The following is a 17,341-nucleotide window of genomic DNA, read 5'->3' as shown; positions in this document are numbered from 1 at the left end:
ACTCACACGTATAAGTGGTACAGCGGCAAGGAGACCCTCTGTTCAGTGGGGCCTGGCAAACATATCACAGTTAATCTACTCCTGATAATTAAGATACTATTCCAATTTAATGGTGGTCTGGGTTTATCTGTAATGTCTTTAATGACCTTATTCAAGTTGGTAACAAGTTGTGGATCCATGGTACATATTTTAACCATGCAAATGCGTGTGTGTGTGTGTGCGTGTGTGTAATCTATGCAGTGTATTTGTGAATGCAGTATTTTTAGCTTCTTCACTCTATAGCAGTAATGCAGTAGTAGTGGTAGTAATTCTATAGTAAATTAAAATATTTGGCCAGGGTGGTAAAGAAAAAAATGAAAAAGAACCCCTGTTTCTCTCTCCAAACTCCAGTCATCCCAGATTATAAAACAGGTGGTTTCCTCACAAAAAAAGAACAAAAACCCCCCCCTAAAACGGAACTCACTCAAGCCTCTATCTGCACCATCCAATACGATAGCCACATGTGGCCATTTAAATGTAAGTTAATTAAAATTAAGTAAAATTGAAGATTTAGTTCCTTGGTCACACTAGCTCGATTTCAAGTGCCCAATAGCCACACGTGACTAGTGGTGACCAGATGGGACAGCTCAGGTATAGAACATTTCCACCATCACCAAAGTTCCATTGGACAGCACCATTATAGAGCTAATATCCAGTTTACAAGAGAATCAGGGGACAGAGGGACAAATTAAATACACTGTGAAGAAGCAACGAGCCAAATCCAGAAAGTAGGAAATTCTGTAGAATAAATGACCTGTTTCTTCCATGAACAAAGGAAGGGGTGGATAGAGGGATAGACATGTGATAAAGCAAGTATAGTAAAACACAGATCGTAGAATGTAGATGGTACGTATACGTGTGTTCACTGTAAAATTCTTTCAACTCTTTTGTATATTTGAAAATTTTCATAATAATATGATGGAGAAAAAAAGGAGGGGGCTATTACAGGATAAAAATGAATACAGAAAAATCAACCCAGTGCAGTGTGGATTTGGTCTGGATCCTCATTCAATTAAAGCGAAAAAACCACATTTTTAAGACAATTGGGGAAATTCGAACCCAGGTTGGGTATTAGAGGATGTTAAAGAATTAGTGTTATTTTTGTTGTTGGTAATAACAGCACTGTGGTCATGTTGCTTAAAAGTCCTATCTGCTGGAGACGTTTACTAAAGTATTTGTGGCAAAATTCATGTCTAGAATTTGCTTTAAAATATTTCCACAAAATAAAAAAAGAAAGGGGTGGTGGTGGAGGAGATAGATGAATGAGAATAGCAAAATACCCACAAGAGCTGAAGCTGGTGCTGGGCACATGGGTTCAGGCACCCCCCCAGGCCTCCCTCTGCCTGGTGTCTGAGTCCTCACAACCCAGTCTTCTAGAACTTCCAAGGGGTCCAAGGGAAAGAGTAGTTTTAAGGAAATGAGAGATTCTCAATTACTACAGAGGCCATAGAATGCAACAATTAACTGTACAAATTCAGGAGTCAACTGGCCTGGGCTCAAATCATGCTGCCCTGCTGTGTGACCCCAGGCAAGTTACTTAATATCTCTGCGGTTCCATTTCCTTGATGATCCCACCTCACAGGGTGGTGGTGAGGATGAAATGAGAGCTGTTAAGCCCTTAGAACAGAACCTGCCCAGTGGGAAGTGTGCCACACAAGTCCTGGCTCTAATTATGCGAGTTCTTCCTAAAAACGATCGGCCTGAGAATGCGCCTCTGATGGAGTTGCATCTGCTTTCCCACTGTCCCTTTTGCAAGTGTGCTTCTCCCACTTTACAGAAGAGAACAATCCCGAATCTTAACACAGTGTGCTGCCGTGGGGACGTGAAAACTTCCAGGGACACGAAGGGACAATTTCAAATATTACCATAAGCGTGGAGACAATGGATGACAAATCATTACTGGTGACAAATCATTACTGGTAGCAAATCAGTTCCAGCTCTGCTCCCGACAAAACAGAAGGAGGGCCTCATAGAATCAGCTGCTTAGGAGTCATAAAAAGTAAAAAAAGTTTTATGGCATCTCTCAGTGCGACTAACTTCCCTGCAACTCAAAAGGGGTTCAAAGAACGGAGTGACGTTGCTCTAGCAGAACTCCTGCCACTTCCATCCACTTAGTAATATCATATCTACAAAATGAAAAATAGAATTGATGCTACACCCTGTCTCCTTCCAACAACAGACATGAACTACTGGGGGAAAAACCCATCCACCTCATTAAGAGATGTCTTTCCAATACATGTTTAATATATATATATATAGGTATATATATATATATATATATTTTTTTTTTTTTTTTTTTTTTTGCGGTACGCGGGCCTCTCACTGTTGTGGCCTCTCCCGTTGTGGAGCACAGGCTCTGGATGCACAGGCCCAGCGGCTATGGCTTACGGGCCCAGCCGCTCCGCGGCATGTGGGATCTTCCCGGACCGGGGCACAAACCCGTGTCCCCTGCATTGGCAGGCGGACTCTCAACCACTGCGCCACCAGGGAAGCCCCGTGTTTAATATTTTTTATCAGTTGTGTACTAACGAGACTTGCAATGATAACTCTCTATCCTTTCTTTTTTTTAACACTTAGGGTCTATGGTCTCAGGCATTTCTAAAACTTATTAAATGTTGCTCACTCGTGCATATGTTTGTGGCAGAGATGTATGATGGGGATTGTGACAGACGGACGCTGGCCACCCCTTACTCTGGGTTTGGCCATGGTACTGACTTTGGCCAATGGGACATTAGCAAATGTGACGTCAAGCAGAGGCCTGGAGTGTGCTTGCCCACTGGGGGCTGTCCGCCCTTGCTGCTCTTTGGAACCTTGAGACCACTGTGTGAAGAAGCCTGTGCTAGCCGGCTGGAAGATGAGACCAAGCAGAGCAGAGACAAGCAGTCCTGACCGAGATCCTCCAAACCAACCAGCCTGACAACTGCCAGATGTGCAGGCAGGGATCCTTAGGAGCTCATCTCTGAATGACAGCTGCCGAATGGGGATCAGACCTGGGGCCACCAGCTGTATCCAGCCATCTTACAAATATTTACTGCATCTGTGACTTCCTAGCTGTCGTGATCCCAGGCATGTAACGAACTTTCTGAGCCTCTGGCTCCTCATCTGTTAAATGGGTATAACCATAGCCCCTACCTCATGGGGCTGGTATAAGAATTCAATGACTTAATGATATTTATACATTAATGAATATACGTAAGGCTGAGTCCCCCAGTCGTCACTCTCGGTACTCACGGCAGAGTTGCTCACTCCTCCAGGGGTGCACAGTGGCCCCGGCGGCCTGGCATGCAGCAGCGTAGGAGGCCAATGCGTCACACAGTGGTCCAGACTGGCCTGGCAGCAGGCAGCGGTCGTAGACGCAGTCTCTCACAGCACCCTGTGGGTCCAGTGTGTGGTGGCACTCCCGGAAGGGCCCACTGGGGTCGGCAAGGATCCCACACTCCTTCTTGCTCTGCAGCTGCTGGGCCACCAGGTTGTCCAGCTTGGGACAGTCGCCTGGCTCAGCTGCTCCACAGCCTGGCCTTGTTTCCTCCTGCCAGCTCTTCCCGAAGGCCAGTGCGTTGGCAGCTTGGCCTCCACCCCTCAGAGCCAGGTCGTCAGCTGGGTCCCCATTGAAGTTCCCACAGAGCCCGCACAGGGCCCCCGCATAGCTGCTGGGCACCTTGGCAGTCACATGGGCATCCCAGTTATAGGTGACAGTCAGGCCAAAGTCTGTGCGCACGACAGCATCTTGGCCCTGGCGGAACACCTGCACCTGCCCATCTGCCGCCTGGAAGGGCAGGTACTGAAGGATGCCGTCCACCTGGGTAGAGATGCGGGAGGACCAAGAGGTCAGGGTATTCAAGGCTCTGTGACTCACCCCTCACTCACTCAGCTCTGGCTACTCTGGGCTCCTTGCTATCCTCTTGAGCACATTATGCTTGGTCCACCTCAGGGCCTTTGCACTTGCTGTTCCCACTGCCTGGCAAATCATCCACCTCTCTTCATCCTTCAAGTATTTGCTTAAATCCAAATCCCTAACCCACGGCCTTCAAAGCCTACAGGATCTGTCTCCCTATTACCTCCCTGACCTAACCTCCTCCCACTCTCCTCCTCACTCATTCTGCTGTAGCCACCCTGGCTTTCTTGAGATTCCCCCAACTCTCCCAGTTTAGTCTAACTTTAGGGCCTTTTCACCTTGCCAAGAACACCGCCTACCACTTTTCTCCTGGCTGCTTCCCCTTCATTCTTTAGGACTTGGCTTAAATCTAAGCCCCTTCCCTAGAACATCCTGCTTAACCTTGGCTCTTGTCCACCTTTGTGCCTGCACCACCTCCCACATCACTCACTCAGGCTCCCTGCTGTCTCCTTGCTGTCTCCCAGAACATATTAAGTGCACTCCCACCTCTGGGCCTTTGCACTTGTTGTGACCTCTTCCCGGGATACCTCTCATCACTCTTTAGTTGGCCACCTCTACTTCGTATCCTAGGCATCAGCTTTGATCCAAACCCCTTACGATGGCCTAAAAGACCGTACATGATCTGAGCCTCACTGCTCTCCAATTTAATTCTTCAGGACTGCCTCCTTCCCCACCCTTGGAACTCCAGCCATGCAGGCATTTTGATATTCTCCTGAACTCACCAAGCTCAGCCCAGCCTCAGGGCCTTTGCACTTGCTATACCCTATGTACCCTATGCTTGCAACATACCTACCCTCTTCCACATCTTTATTCTTTGTCTGGCTGCCTCCCCATCACCCTTCACATCTCAGCTTAAAATCAAATCCTCTACCCACTAGGCCCTGCGTGTCCCCTCTTTTCTGACTTCATCCCCTACCCACCTCTCTATCCCATCTCCCCAGGCTCACTCTTTCAGGTGCAGCCTCCTTGGCCCCGTGCTGTTCTCCTGAACTCTTCAAGTTCAGTTCAGCCTCAGCCTTTGCACCTGTTGTACCCTCTGCCTAGCAACCACTACTCTTCACCTGGTGGTCTCTTCCTCATCCTTCAGGTTTCAGATTAAATCAAAAGCCTCTATCATAGCCATCCCCTACATCATCTCCTACCTCGCTCTCCCTTCCCTCTCTCCATTCCAGGCCCACTGGTCTCCATGCTGTTCCTCTACCCCTCATGTTTGTTCCTGCCTCAGAGCCTTTCAGTTGCTGTTCCTTCTGCCTGGAACAGTCTTCCATCCACTTCCATCCCTGCCTGTTCCATCTCTTTCTTCAGGAAAGGCAATAGAATGCAAAGGTTAAGAGTATGGACTCTGGAGCCAGACAGCTTGGCTTCAAATATTGGCTCTGCCACTCATTAGCTGGGTGACCTTGAATAGTTGACTTAACTTCTCTGTGCCCAGATTTCTCCTCTAACAAGATTACCTATTTCACAGGGTTGTTTTTACAAAGATTAACATACAAGTTACTGTATGTCAAGCATTTAACACATAGAAGTAAATTATATATATGTGTGTGTATATATATATATATATATATATGTGTGTATATATATATATATATATATATAATTTACTGGGTGGTGGACCCTGTAAGAACCCTCTGTCCAGAACCCTGTGGGCCCATCTGTAAGTACCCCCACACCCCTGTAACACCCCCCCAACACCTTTTGTTCCCGACTTTTCACATGTCACCTTACTCTCTGAATATCAATTTTCCTCCAGAAAATGCACCAATCTTTAACTTTGGAGGGTTCATAACAATAAAACATTGAGTCAACATTTACTGAACACTTGTTGGGCACCAATGTCTCTTTTAAACATCGTACAGGGCTTCCCTGGTGGCGCAGTGGTTGAGAATCTGCCTGCTAATGCAGGGGACACGGGTTCGAGCCCTGGTCTGGGAAGATCCCACGTGCCGCGGAGCAACTAGGCCCGTGAGCCACAACTACTGAGCCTGCGCGTCTGGAGCCTGTGCTCCGCAACAAGAGAGGCCGCGATAGTGAGAGGCCCGCGCACCGCGATGAAGAGTGGCCCCTGCTTGCCACGACTAGAGAAAGCCCTCGCACAGAAACGAAGACCCAACACAGCCAAAACTAAATTAATTAATTTAAAAAAAACAGTTTAAACATCCTACAAATAGTAACTCGTCAAACCTCCACAACCACCTTGTGAAGCGGCTCGCATTGGCGAGGCACCATCTTATTACCCCATTTGTCAGAGCACAAAACTGAGGCACTGAGAGACAAAGTCACACAGCCAGGGAGAGGCAGCACCGCCTGGCTGGGGGGCCCCAAGCCTAATTACTGGCCACAAGGTCTTCTAGCAGACCCCCACCCTCCCCCAGTGGCCAGACCCCTACTCTTTAAGGGGAATTCCCTGCCCCTCCACCCGGCCTTGGGCACCCATCACTCACCAGCACTCGTCCAGGGTACTCTCGGCGCACGGCCACCTTCACGCCACGAGCCTCCACGCGCACGGCGCGCGTGTAGCTCACCGTCTGGCTGCCCCGATGCTCGTTTTCCACCAGCACCCGGAAGGCAGGCAGCCCCGCGGCCTGGCCGCACGAGCCGGCCAGCAGGTACGTGCAGGTGCCCATGAAGTCGAATCGCCGGCCGTCGAAGCTCACGTAGTGCGGGTCCCCAGACGCCTGGCAGCTCCCGAAGCTGTCGGGGTAACAACCCAGGAGACCGTTCTGGACGCGGCAGCGCTCTCCAGATGGGCATCCCTGCGTGTCGCTGCAGCGCACCTGCTGGGTGGCGGCGTCACAGGTGCAGCGCCGCTGGCAATACTCATCGGCCCACACCTCCTGGCCGGGCGCGAGCGGGCGGCCCTCGAAGTTGCAGCCGCAGGACGAGGTGGCAACGCAGGCGCCGCCGCTGGCCACGAAGCCCGGGAGGCACACGCAGCCCTCGACGCACGGGCGCGAGGAACAGTTGGACGGCACCGCGGCGGGGTTGCAGGAAGCCGGGCAGGCGGGGCCGCAGAGCTCGTAGCGGCTGTTGGCGGGGCAGGACAGGGCTGCGGGGACACGGGAGCGGGGTCAGGCCAGCACAGTCAGAACGTGCCAGGACTTCCCTCCCCAACCCAGCTCCTTCCTCAGAGCTCCCCATCTCAGTTAAGGACACTTCCAACCTTCTGGGTGTGAAGGCCCCAAACCTCAGAGATATAGTTGATTCCTTCCCCTTTATTCACTGGACAACCAACATGTCGGTAAATCCTGTGAGCTCCATGTTCAAGATCTATCCAGAATCTGCCCCTTTTCCCTTTCACCACAGTCCCCACCCTTGTCCTGTTCACCCCAGCAGCCTCCTGCCTGGTCTCCCCCCTGCTCCCATCCTGCATCCCATTCTATTCCTCACATGCAGCCAGAGGGATCCTGTGAACACTTGAGTTAGATGACATCCGTCTCCTGCTCAGAGGCCTCTTGTAGCTCTGTCTCGCTCAGGGTAAAAGCCAGAGCCCTCCTACTGGTCCATGAGGCTTCCCATAATCCACGATCTGCCCCCATCACCTCCCTGTCCTCATGTCCTCTCACTTTCCCTCTGGCTCACTCCGCCCCAGCCACAGTGGCATCCTCTCTGGTCCTCACACTCCCTCCTCTGGGCCTTTGCACTGGCTTTTCCCTGTGCCTGTATTAGCCTTTCCTCACATGGCATGTGGTTAAGAGAAGGTTACTGGAATGTAGATGGCCTGGGTTCAAATCCCAGCTCTCCCCTTCTTAGCTGTGTGATTGTGAGCAAACAACTCCAATTTCTCTGTGCCTCAGTTTCCCCATCAGTAGAATGGGATAATAATAGTCCCAGTATCACAGGAGGCTCATCTATGTAGAGACACCCCCATGTAGAGCATCATTATGAGCTCACACTGTTGCCTAATCCTGGTCTCTGTTCCAATGGCAGCTTCTCCCAAGGGTCTTCCCTGAGCACTCTCTTCATGAGTCTCCCATTTGCTCTTATCCCATGAACTCTGTTTCTTTTGCTCTCTGAAGCTATTCCACAGGTTACTGCTTACTCTCTGTCTCCCCTGCTAGGATTATAAATTCTGTGGGAGTGGGACATAAATTCTTTGGGACAAATTCTGTGGGAGAATTCTGTCTCCAACATGGCTGAATCTGCAGCACCATGGACGGGGCCCGGCCCCCAGGAGATGCGCAGTAAATACCTCGAAAATGAATGGGTAGATGAGTGAATGCACTCGTGCTTCTTTTGCACCAGGCATTGGGGAACTCGGCGGTGGTGGGGAGTGGTGTTCACTGGGCAGTGAGGACACAGCAGTGACCAAGACAATCCCCAAATGGCCTCAGTGTCTCCCCTCGACTTACCCCTCTCTGGAGTTCCTGTCCCAAGCCAACGGGCCTGGGCCTGGAAGCCTCCTCCTCCTTCCTGTGCTAGCCTTTCTGCCTCCTGAACGTTTCTCTGGGAGCCTCACAAGGGCAGAGACAGGTGTTTTGGTCCCCACTGTGCCCATCGTCAGCACAGGGGTGGGGCCAGATAGGGACTCAGGGAATGCATGTTGGATGAATGAATACATGAGTGAATGAATGATTCAGTGGATGGATACCTGGCTATGGAGCTGGGACTTTATCCAGAAGACATTGGGGAATCATGGAAGAGTTATAAATGAAGAGATGTTCGCATGTCTGCTTTGGGACATCTCATGCCAAGTCTTTGCACATGCCCTTCTCTCAGCTTGGAACCCACTTCCTGCCCCCCCTTTTTTCTGTCTAGTTCCAATCCCTCCTACAGCCTTCAGATTGGGCATCCCTTTCTCTAGGAGATCCCACTTGATTCCCCAGACTGAGTCAGGAAGCTTCTCTGGTCTCCCATAGCCCCTCTGAACTTCCCCCATCCCAGCCCTGACCACTCTGGACTGTCACTGTCTACTGTGATACGTCTGCCCCAACCTTAGGCTCACTGTGGGCACAGCCTGGCCATCTTGGCCATTGCTCCGTCCCTGGCATGGGCCAGCTCCAGGCTGGATCACAGTAAATGCTCAGATATTGAGCAGATGCAAGGGGTCCCCTGCCTCCCACCATGTGCTCCCAGCCCCCACCAGGGTATCACTCACGGCAGCTGGCTGGCAACCTCCAGTTCCCAACAGAGATGCCAAACTCCAGACAGGCCTGGGCGTAGGCGTTAAGGGCACGGCACAGGCTGGCCCGGTCCCCACTGGCCACACATAGGTCATATACACATTCCTTCAGGAAGGGCTGGGGGTCCAGGGCATCACGGCAGACGGCAAAGGGGCCATCGAGCTGGGTCAGCATGCCGCAGAGACGGCTGTCCTCATAGTGCTGGGCCTGGTCTGGGGTGCAGGAGGGACAGTTGTTCTGGCAGCCGTCCTCACATAGGTAGTCCTCGTCGTCCAGCTTCCAGCTACTGGCAAACTCCACAGCATCAGGAGCCTGCTCCCGGTCAGGTGTAAGGAAGTCATCAGTGGGGTCACCATTATAGTTGCCACACAGACCGCACACCTGGCCTTGGAAGTGCACGGGTAGGCTCAGTGCCAGCTGGGCATCCCAGTCATAGGTGACTACCAGCCCGAAGTCCAGCTCTACCATGGCCCGTGTCCCACTCTGGTACACGCGCAGGCGGCCCTCAGCCAGGGAGGCAGGCAGGCGTGAGCGCTGGCTGTCGATCTGCAGAGGGAGTCAGGAGAGGAGGGTCAGATCCCCATGTGGTCTGGCCTTCAGCCCCTCATCTCCTCCCACTTGCTTCCCCTGCTCTAGCTGCGTGAAGATTCCTTCCTCCCATTAGTGCCACTGACCAAGCCTCAGGATCTTTGCTCCTGCCTTCCCTGTGACCTGAAATGTTCTTTCCCTAGATATACACTTGGCTCACTCCCTCACCTCTTACACAAACTTTGCTCAAATGTCACCGTCTCAGGGAGGCCATCCCAGACCACCTTATTTTATATGGCAACTCCTCCCTACTCCCTATTCCCCTTCCCTGCTCTATTTTTTTCCCTAGAGTGTCTAACCTTCTAAAATGTCATCTGCAAATATCTGATGTTTATCACCTCTCTAACTTGACTACGCTGTCAGCTCCACGAAGACGGGGCAGCTGCTTCATCTCCAGTGCCTAGAACTGTACCTGGTAGAATAGCAGGTGCTCAGGAAGTGAAGGAAGCCCCTGCTGTATTAAATAAACATCCACTGGGCACTGACCCTGTGCCTGGCCCTGGCCTGGGAGATCCTGGAGATACACTGATGACAAAGACAACCCCAGACCCTACTGTCATGGGGCTCCCAGTCCAATAGGGGAGACAGACCTGTCACTAGACAATGACAGATCAGAGTGATCAGGGCTGGGATAGTGGAGGCACAGGAGGCTGCAGGAGCCTAGAAAAAGAGCCAGACCCAAACCTTCAGGTTAGGGAAGGCTTCCTGGAAGAAGAGACAGCTGAGCTGAGCCATAAAGGACCAGTGAGAGATAGCCACGAAAACCAGGAGGGGGAGTGGTGTTCCTCTGCAAATGTCCTGAGTGGAGAGAGAGTCCAGCCAGGAGATAAAGAGTGTGATCTCTCTGTCCCCTGGGCCCATTTTCCTCTTCCTAAGCATGTCTTTCTTATACTTTCTTCACAAAGTCTTGTCTTAGCCAAGAGGATGGGATATGAAAAAAGGAGTAACAGGCAGAGGGGACAGCATAAGCAAGGTCAAAGGTAAGACAGATCGTTCATTCAGTCAGCAACGTCTCCATGAGCCTTCCTGTGTGTCCAAGTCTTTGCCAGGCAGTGACCGAGACAGCCCACATTCACAGGCTCTCAGTCCAGGGACCACTGTTCAAATCTGTCTTTCCCCTAAGACCAGTGATCTTCATTTTTAAATGACACAAGTAGTGCCTGTTCAGTACAGAAAACTTACAAAATATGCACGAGCAAAAATGAGAAAAGAGAAAATCACCCATACTGCTGTACACATACACACGGGGAGGGGGAAGGGTAAGCTGGGACAAAGTGAGAGAGTGGCATGGACATATATACACTACCAAATGTAAAATAGATAGCTAGTGGGAAGCAGCCACATAGCACAGGGAGATCAGCTCGGTGCTTTGTGACCACCTAGAGGGGTGGGATAGGGAGGGTGGGAGGGAGACGCAAGAGGGAGGGGATATGGGGATATATGTATACGTATAGCTGATTCACTTTGTTGTGCAGCAGACTAGCACAACATTGTAAAGCAATTACGCTCCAATAAAGATGTTAATACTCACATTTATGAATCATGCCAGGTTTTTTTCTACATTTAAATATATTTATACTTAAAAAAAAATAATGAGACCATGCTGAAGTCACCATTTCATGAACTCTTTTCTCCTAAGAAGCTCTTGTGGACATCCTACCATGATCCTACCAGGAACTCTAAACCTTTGTCAGGTCACTGACCTCTGTAAGGATCTGACAAAGTAATGGACCCTCTCCCTGAAAAACTACACGGCATATGCAAGATTCTGCACAAAAGTTCAAGGGATTTGAGGTCCCCCTGAGCTTGTGTTCAACCTCTCTAGCCTTCAAGAACACTACTTTAATCCACTTGGTTATTAATCTCACAGATCCACCTGCACACTCACAAAACGAGGGAGATACAAGAATATTCATGGCAGTACTGCTTGCCAGCATGAACAAGGCATCCAACCACAGGGGCCTGAGCTAAATGAACTATGATGCATCCAGCCGATGACAAACTGTGCAGCTGTAGAAAGGAAAGAGGAGGCCCCCTTCCTACTGACAAGGAGACAGCTTCAGAATGCACTGTTCAGTGCAAAAAGTCAAGTTCAGAACAGAGCGCAAGTACGGTACTGTTTGCTAAGAGAGGGGAGACGTAAGAATGTATTGCTTGTGTTGGCATAAAGAAACCCTAGATGAATACTCAGGAAACTAGTAAAAGCCATTACCTGTGGCGAGCAGGGAAAGCAGGTAAAGATAGGCGTAAAAGCAGGATCTTTCACAACATGCCTTTTTGTTTTGAGCTGTAAATTCTTTTCCTATTTAAAAAAATTAATCGCAGCAACATGGAAGAAACTCGAAAGTATCATGCTGAGCAAAAGAAGCCTTACACAAAAGGCTTCTTGCACTGGATGATTCCTTTACTATGAAGTTCTTGAACCAGCAAAACTAATCTATGGTGGAAAAAAATCAGAACTGTGATTGCCTCTAGGAGTGTGTGGGCCATTGTTTGGGAAGGGGCATGAGGGAATTTTCTAGAGGGATGCAAACCTTCTATATCTTAACAGAGGTTTGGTTTGCACATTTGTCAAAACTCAGTGAACAGTGATTTGTGGATTTTATTATGTTTAAATTTTGATTTGTGGATTTATTTATGATTTGTGGATTTGATTACATTTAAATTTTGTTTCAAAAGTAAGCAAAAAGAAGTGTGAAAATATTGTATTCTAGTTAACGGTATGCTTGCTAAAATCTTTAGGGGTGAAGTGTATTGATGTCTAGGACTTATTTTAAAGTGCATAAAAAGTAAGAGGGTGGGCTTCCCTGGTGGCGCAGTGGTTGGGAGTCCGCCTGCCGATGAAGGGGACGCGGGTTCGTGCCCCGGTCCAGGAGGATCCCACATGCCGCTGAGCGGCTGGGCCTGTGAGCCATGGCCGCTGAGCCTGCGCGTCCGGAGCCTGTGCTCCGCAACGGGAGGGGCCACGACGGTGAGAGGCCCACGTACCGCAAAAAAAAAAAAAAAAAAAAAAAAAAGTAAGAGGGATTGTTGAGTGGCCAGAGGGATGGACAGATGATAGATGTGTGATGAACTAAGCAGAGTAAAATGTTTAGAATCCAGGTGATTGGCAAATGGTGTTCACTGTACAATGTTCACTGTACAGCTTTTCTGGGTGTTTGAACATGTTCATAATAATACGGTAGGAAAAAGGGAAATGATTGTTTCTATTTATTTTGCTGTTATTATATTTCTGTAATTTATATTGGCTGAGTAGTAATCCATTCACCAGAGGCAGAATAGCCTAGAGGTTAAGACAGAGACTCAGGAGCCAGCCTGGGGGCGTTCCCAGCTCCATCTCTTACTAGCCCTAAGCCCTTGGGAAGTCATTCATCTCTCTGGACCTCAGTTTCCTCACCGAAAGTGTTAATAATAATAACGCCTACCCCCGTAGATTGCTGTGAGCATTAAATGCGTTAACACGTGGGAAGTGCTAAGAGACAAACCCGGCACATAGGAGGTGCTCGCTACATTTTTAGCGTTTGGTCACTTAAGAAATTACCCACTGCGGGACATTTTGTCTTCTTTCTCTCTCTGCCCGCCCCCTCTTCTTGCTATTATAAACACATCGGCATAAACTTTTTTCCCCTAACCATATCTCTGAGCATTCTAAAAATTTTTAGAAATCGAACTGCTGGACAAAAGGGGTTTAAGGTTCTGCCACTGATTCTCAAATCCCCCCTCCCGAGCCCCCACGCCCTCGGCCCACTTCTCTGTACCCTCCACCCCTTGGCAAAGGGCTGGGGTCTGGGGCCTGACACCCAGGAACTGCCTCCTCCTTCTGCTTGTTGGGTGGCTCATGGGTTTCTTTTTAACCCGGAAGCCTCCCCTGGATCCTTACCCGAGCGAAGCCAACTTCCCCGCGGGCCAGCGACACCGCGTGGTTGTAGGCGCGCACGGTAACCAAGCCCACGTAAGAGACGCTGCGGCTGCCCCGGTGCTCGTTCTTGGTCTCCACACTGAAGGCAGGCAGGGTCTGGTCGTCGCTGCACAGCTCCACCATCGAGTACAAGCACGTGCCCATCATGTCATAGCGGCGGCCATCGAAGGTGGTGTAATGGGGGTCACCCTGGGCGCGGCAGGTGGCCGCGGAGTCTGCCAAGCACCTGGCCTGCCCATCCAGCACCTTGCAGAGCTGCTTGGGACCGCACTGCTTGCCTTCGCAGGAGGGCTCCTGGGTCTGCAGGGCTGGGGAGGGAAGAGGGGTGGCCACAAAGAAAGAGTCAGGAGTGTCCACCCTACCAGGAATCCTGGAGCTCTCCCACCCGGGGGAGTTTGGGCAGTTAGCTCACAACTACCCATTCTAGAAGTGGGGGGACTGAGGTCTGGAATCTCAGAGGGAGAGAGCTGCTCAGGCCTGACTTCTCTTAGGTTTTCTGGTTCCCCAGAAAACACAGCTCAGCCCAGAAGAACTGGAAGGTGGTGAAGAACCACCAGGCAGGAACAGTCATGGAAAGGTTAACGTGTGGCTTTTCTCTCCCTGTTTCCCCCTTGCCCCTACCTTCCCAATCAGGCTAAAAGGCTAAGGGATCGTTTTTATTTTTTATTTATTTTTAATTTTTGGCTGCACCACACAGCATGCAGGATCTTAGTTCCCTGACCAGGGATGGAACCCACGCCCCCTGCAGTGGAGGCGTGGAGTCCTGACCACTGGACCGCCAGGGAATTCCCCAAGGGATCTTTTTTAAAGATAGAAAATGGAAGACAGAGACTGTTCAATAGAATGGAAACGGTGGCGTCAGGCCGCCTAGGTTAGAATCCTGGCACAGTCAATTAGCTGTGTGACACTGGAAAGTAATTTATAATTCTGTATGTCTCCGTTTCCTCACTTGTGACATGGGGGTGATAATAATACCTTCTTCACAGGGATAGTTGGGGAGGGGGGAGTGGCCCGGCTCAAATAAGCTAAAATATAAGCAGGGTTTGGAACTGATCCCAGGTGTTAATTAGGTTAATTATTACCTATTACAATCAATCACCCACCTCTTCCACATTACTATTCAAGCCTGAAGTGGCCCTTTGAAGTTGGGTAGCTTCCATGCCCTGGAGGATGGATGGGAGGGGCATTTTTGCCAGTGCTGGGAACCCTACTGTCTAGGATCCTTGCTTCGGGAAGGGGATCCACGTAGGAAGAGACAGCTCTTCCTCCCCTGCCTCCTAGTCTTCAGAAGCTCTTGCCTTCTGTCTGCTCATAATAATAGCTCACCCTTATGTAGCCGTACTCACTTGCCCGATACCCTCTAAATGAGCTACAAATGTTAACTCACTGCACTGTCACTTAACAACCCTGTGAGGGGTGCAGTTATGATCCCCATTTTACAGATGTGGAAACAGGTCCACAGAGGTGAAGTCACATGCCCAAGGTCACACAAGCAAAGGTGGGATTTGAACCTGGGAAGTCTGGCTTTAGCATCTGTGCCCTCAAACGCGGCACTGCTTGGAGGCAACTCCTCGACAGGCTGGGCCCAAAAGTACACACAGGGCCAGGTCCTAGAAATTAACTATGTTAACACATACAAGACACCTAGAGTGGACCCTGGTATGTTGAGAAATACTCCCCCCACATGGTAGCCATCATTATTATACTTCTAGACCTCCTGAGTTTGGCACTCCTATATGAGGTGTTGGGGGAGTGGTAGTTAGCAACTGGTATGGTTGTGTGTCAGTAGCTAAAATAACAAAATATTCCCAACCTGGTTGGTGAGAAGCTGCTGACCTGACCCGACCCCCCACAAAGATCCCTCCCTCTTGGCACCTTGGCTCTCCGCAGGAACCTTTCCGCAATGCCACCCCCCACAAAAGCAACAGACAAAGGGCTGATGCCAGACACCCTGGGGGCTTCTAGGACCCTGCTGCAGTGCTCTGACTGGCATCTCTTCAGACTGGTTGGGACCCTGGATCATACCAGTTGCTAAACACTTAGAGTATTGTTCGTGCAGGGGGGTGGGGGGACAGGGAGGGCTTGGGAAGCCTTAAGGAAAAGAAGGATGGCAGGGAGGATGCAGGTGAGTGGGAGACAGCCCAGCTGAGCCAGGAAGCCACAGATGAGCACAGAGAGGGTGGGAAAGGGGAAAAGGCAAGCGAGCTGGCATAGGGGTCCCCAGGTGGACAGGGCCAGAGGTCATTTCTGATCACTTACTCCGGCCGCACGCAGCTGCTGTCCCAAAGCTCACGTCCTGGTTCAGCCCAAAGGTGAGCAGCCCAAAGCTGGTAGCAGCCTCAGCCACATGGATACTGTCCTTAGTGCCGAGGTCCACTTCAGCATATGAGAACTCACTGCCTGGCACAACGGCCCAGGTGAGATTGGCCCCCAGCCTCTGCCCATCTATGGTCAGCTCACCAGCAGCCTTTGTCGGTGCCACTACCAGGGCCACGCACTTACAGTTTGGCATGCACTTCACCACATAGGCAGGGCAGTAGGCTGCCACGTCTGGGATCAGGACCAGGTGGGGGTCATAGGTCACTCCATCTTTGGTGGTACCCGTGCCAAACAGCAGGACTTGGATGCCCACATCTGCAGACAGGTAGAGTGGCTGGGACTGCTGGATCTCAAACTCTGCCACGTTACCTGCCTGGAGCTCACGGGAGCCCTTGGTGCCCCCGAGGTTGTAGGTCAGTTTCGTGGCCTGGCTGGCCACGACATAGACCAGGTCGGAGCGGGTCTGCAAGGACAGAGGGGGCACCACATAGTAGGTGCCCCAGGCAGATGTGGGTAGCAGCTGCTCCACCACATGGTTGCAGTTCATGTTTTTCTGGGCACAGCTGTGGCCAGAGAGGACAGCCACGGGGCTACTGGCGGTGACTTTTGACCCTGAGAGGTTAGCTGTGCTCTGCACCTGGGCCACCTGGTAGGGGTCCAGAGTCACACTCAGGACATTGCCCGCTGAGTAGGACTTGCCCTGGAATGTCACTGACCCCTTCAGCTGTATACTGACAGAGGCACCGGCTGCACCCGCCACCACAGCAAACTCCTTGAGATTCTGGGACGAAGCGCTGGAGGGTGTGAACACAAAGTACTCAGTGCCTAGGGCGCGGACAGGCCACAGCTGTGTCGCATCTGCTGTGTTGGGCTTAGCGTTTATTGCCTGCACAGAGATGGTGCGGTCAGAGTGGACCACCACCGCACGCTGGAAGGTACTGCTGCCGACCATCTCAGCCTTGGCAGTGATGTTGACCATGACTGACTGCCCGGGCCTCACAGTGACCTTCTGTGAGGTGCCGTCTACCTGGCTGAGGATGGAGACTGAGGTGAGGTTGTCCGACAGACTGGAGAGGAGGAGGTAGAGGTAGGCTTTGCTGTACCCGCGATTATAGTTCTGCAGGAAGGCCGTGAGGAATTCCTCCCCCCCGCTGTTCTTGGGGTCCACTGAGGCCTCCTGGGTCAAACCTGGGGTGAGAAAATGCAGCTGTGGGTCTGCTTTATCCAATCCTCCCCATCAGAGAAGTAACCTCATACCCCGTGCCTGGGTCGCAAGTTGAAATACTAACGTGGGTTTCTATTCTCTCTTCTCTCTCCTTTCCCCTTATTCATGCAGTGTTCACCTACCAGCCTTTCTGGCTTTTGCCTTCCAAAAGCCTGAACACTTCAGACAGGGATCTCAAATTCAAACACTGACGGGGCCAGGCAAGTGATGTAAATGTGTGAAACAGAACTGTG

The 17,341-nt window shown here is 50.9% G+C and overlaps 1 protein-coding gene across 1 annotated transcript in view; it reads right to left on the bottom strand.

Annotated features, from left to right (window-relative positions):
- Positions 1-17,341, bottom strand: part of FCGBP (Fc gamma binding protein) — a 77,110-nt gene that overhangs the window by 21,027 nt on the left and 38,742 nt on the right. Inside the window, exons 3-7 of the mRNA XM_060001050.1 lie at positions 15,824-17,071; positions 13,526-13,872; positions 9,033-9,603; positions 6,379-6,983; positions 3,271-3,838 (exon numbers count right to left, since the gene is read on the bottom strand). Coding sequence (XP_059857033.1) covers positions 3,271-3,838; positions 6,379-6,983; positions 9,033-9,603; positions 13,526-13,872; positions 15,824-17,071 — 3,339 coding nt within the window. The remainder of the gene's footprint in view (positions 1-3,270; positions 3,839-6,378; positions 6,984-9,032; positions 9,604-13,525; positions 13,873-15,823; positions 17,072-17,341) is intronic.

Source organism: Delphinus delphis, chromosome 20 (assembly GCF_949987515.2).
Source record: "Delphinus delphis chromosome 20, mDelDel1.2, whole genome shotgun sequence".
Classification (NCBI taxonomy): Eukaryota; Metazoa; Chordata; class Mammalia; order Artiodactyla; family Delphinidae; genus Delphinus; species Delphinus delphis.
This window is presented reverse-complemented; position numbering and strand designations above follow the sequence as displayed.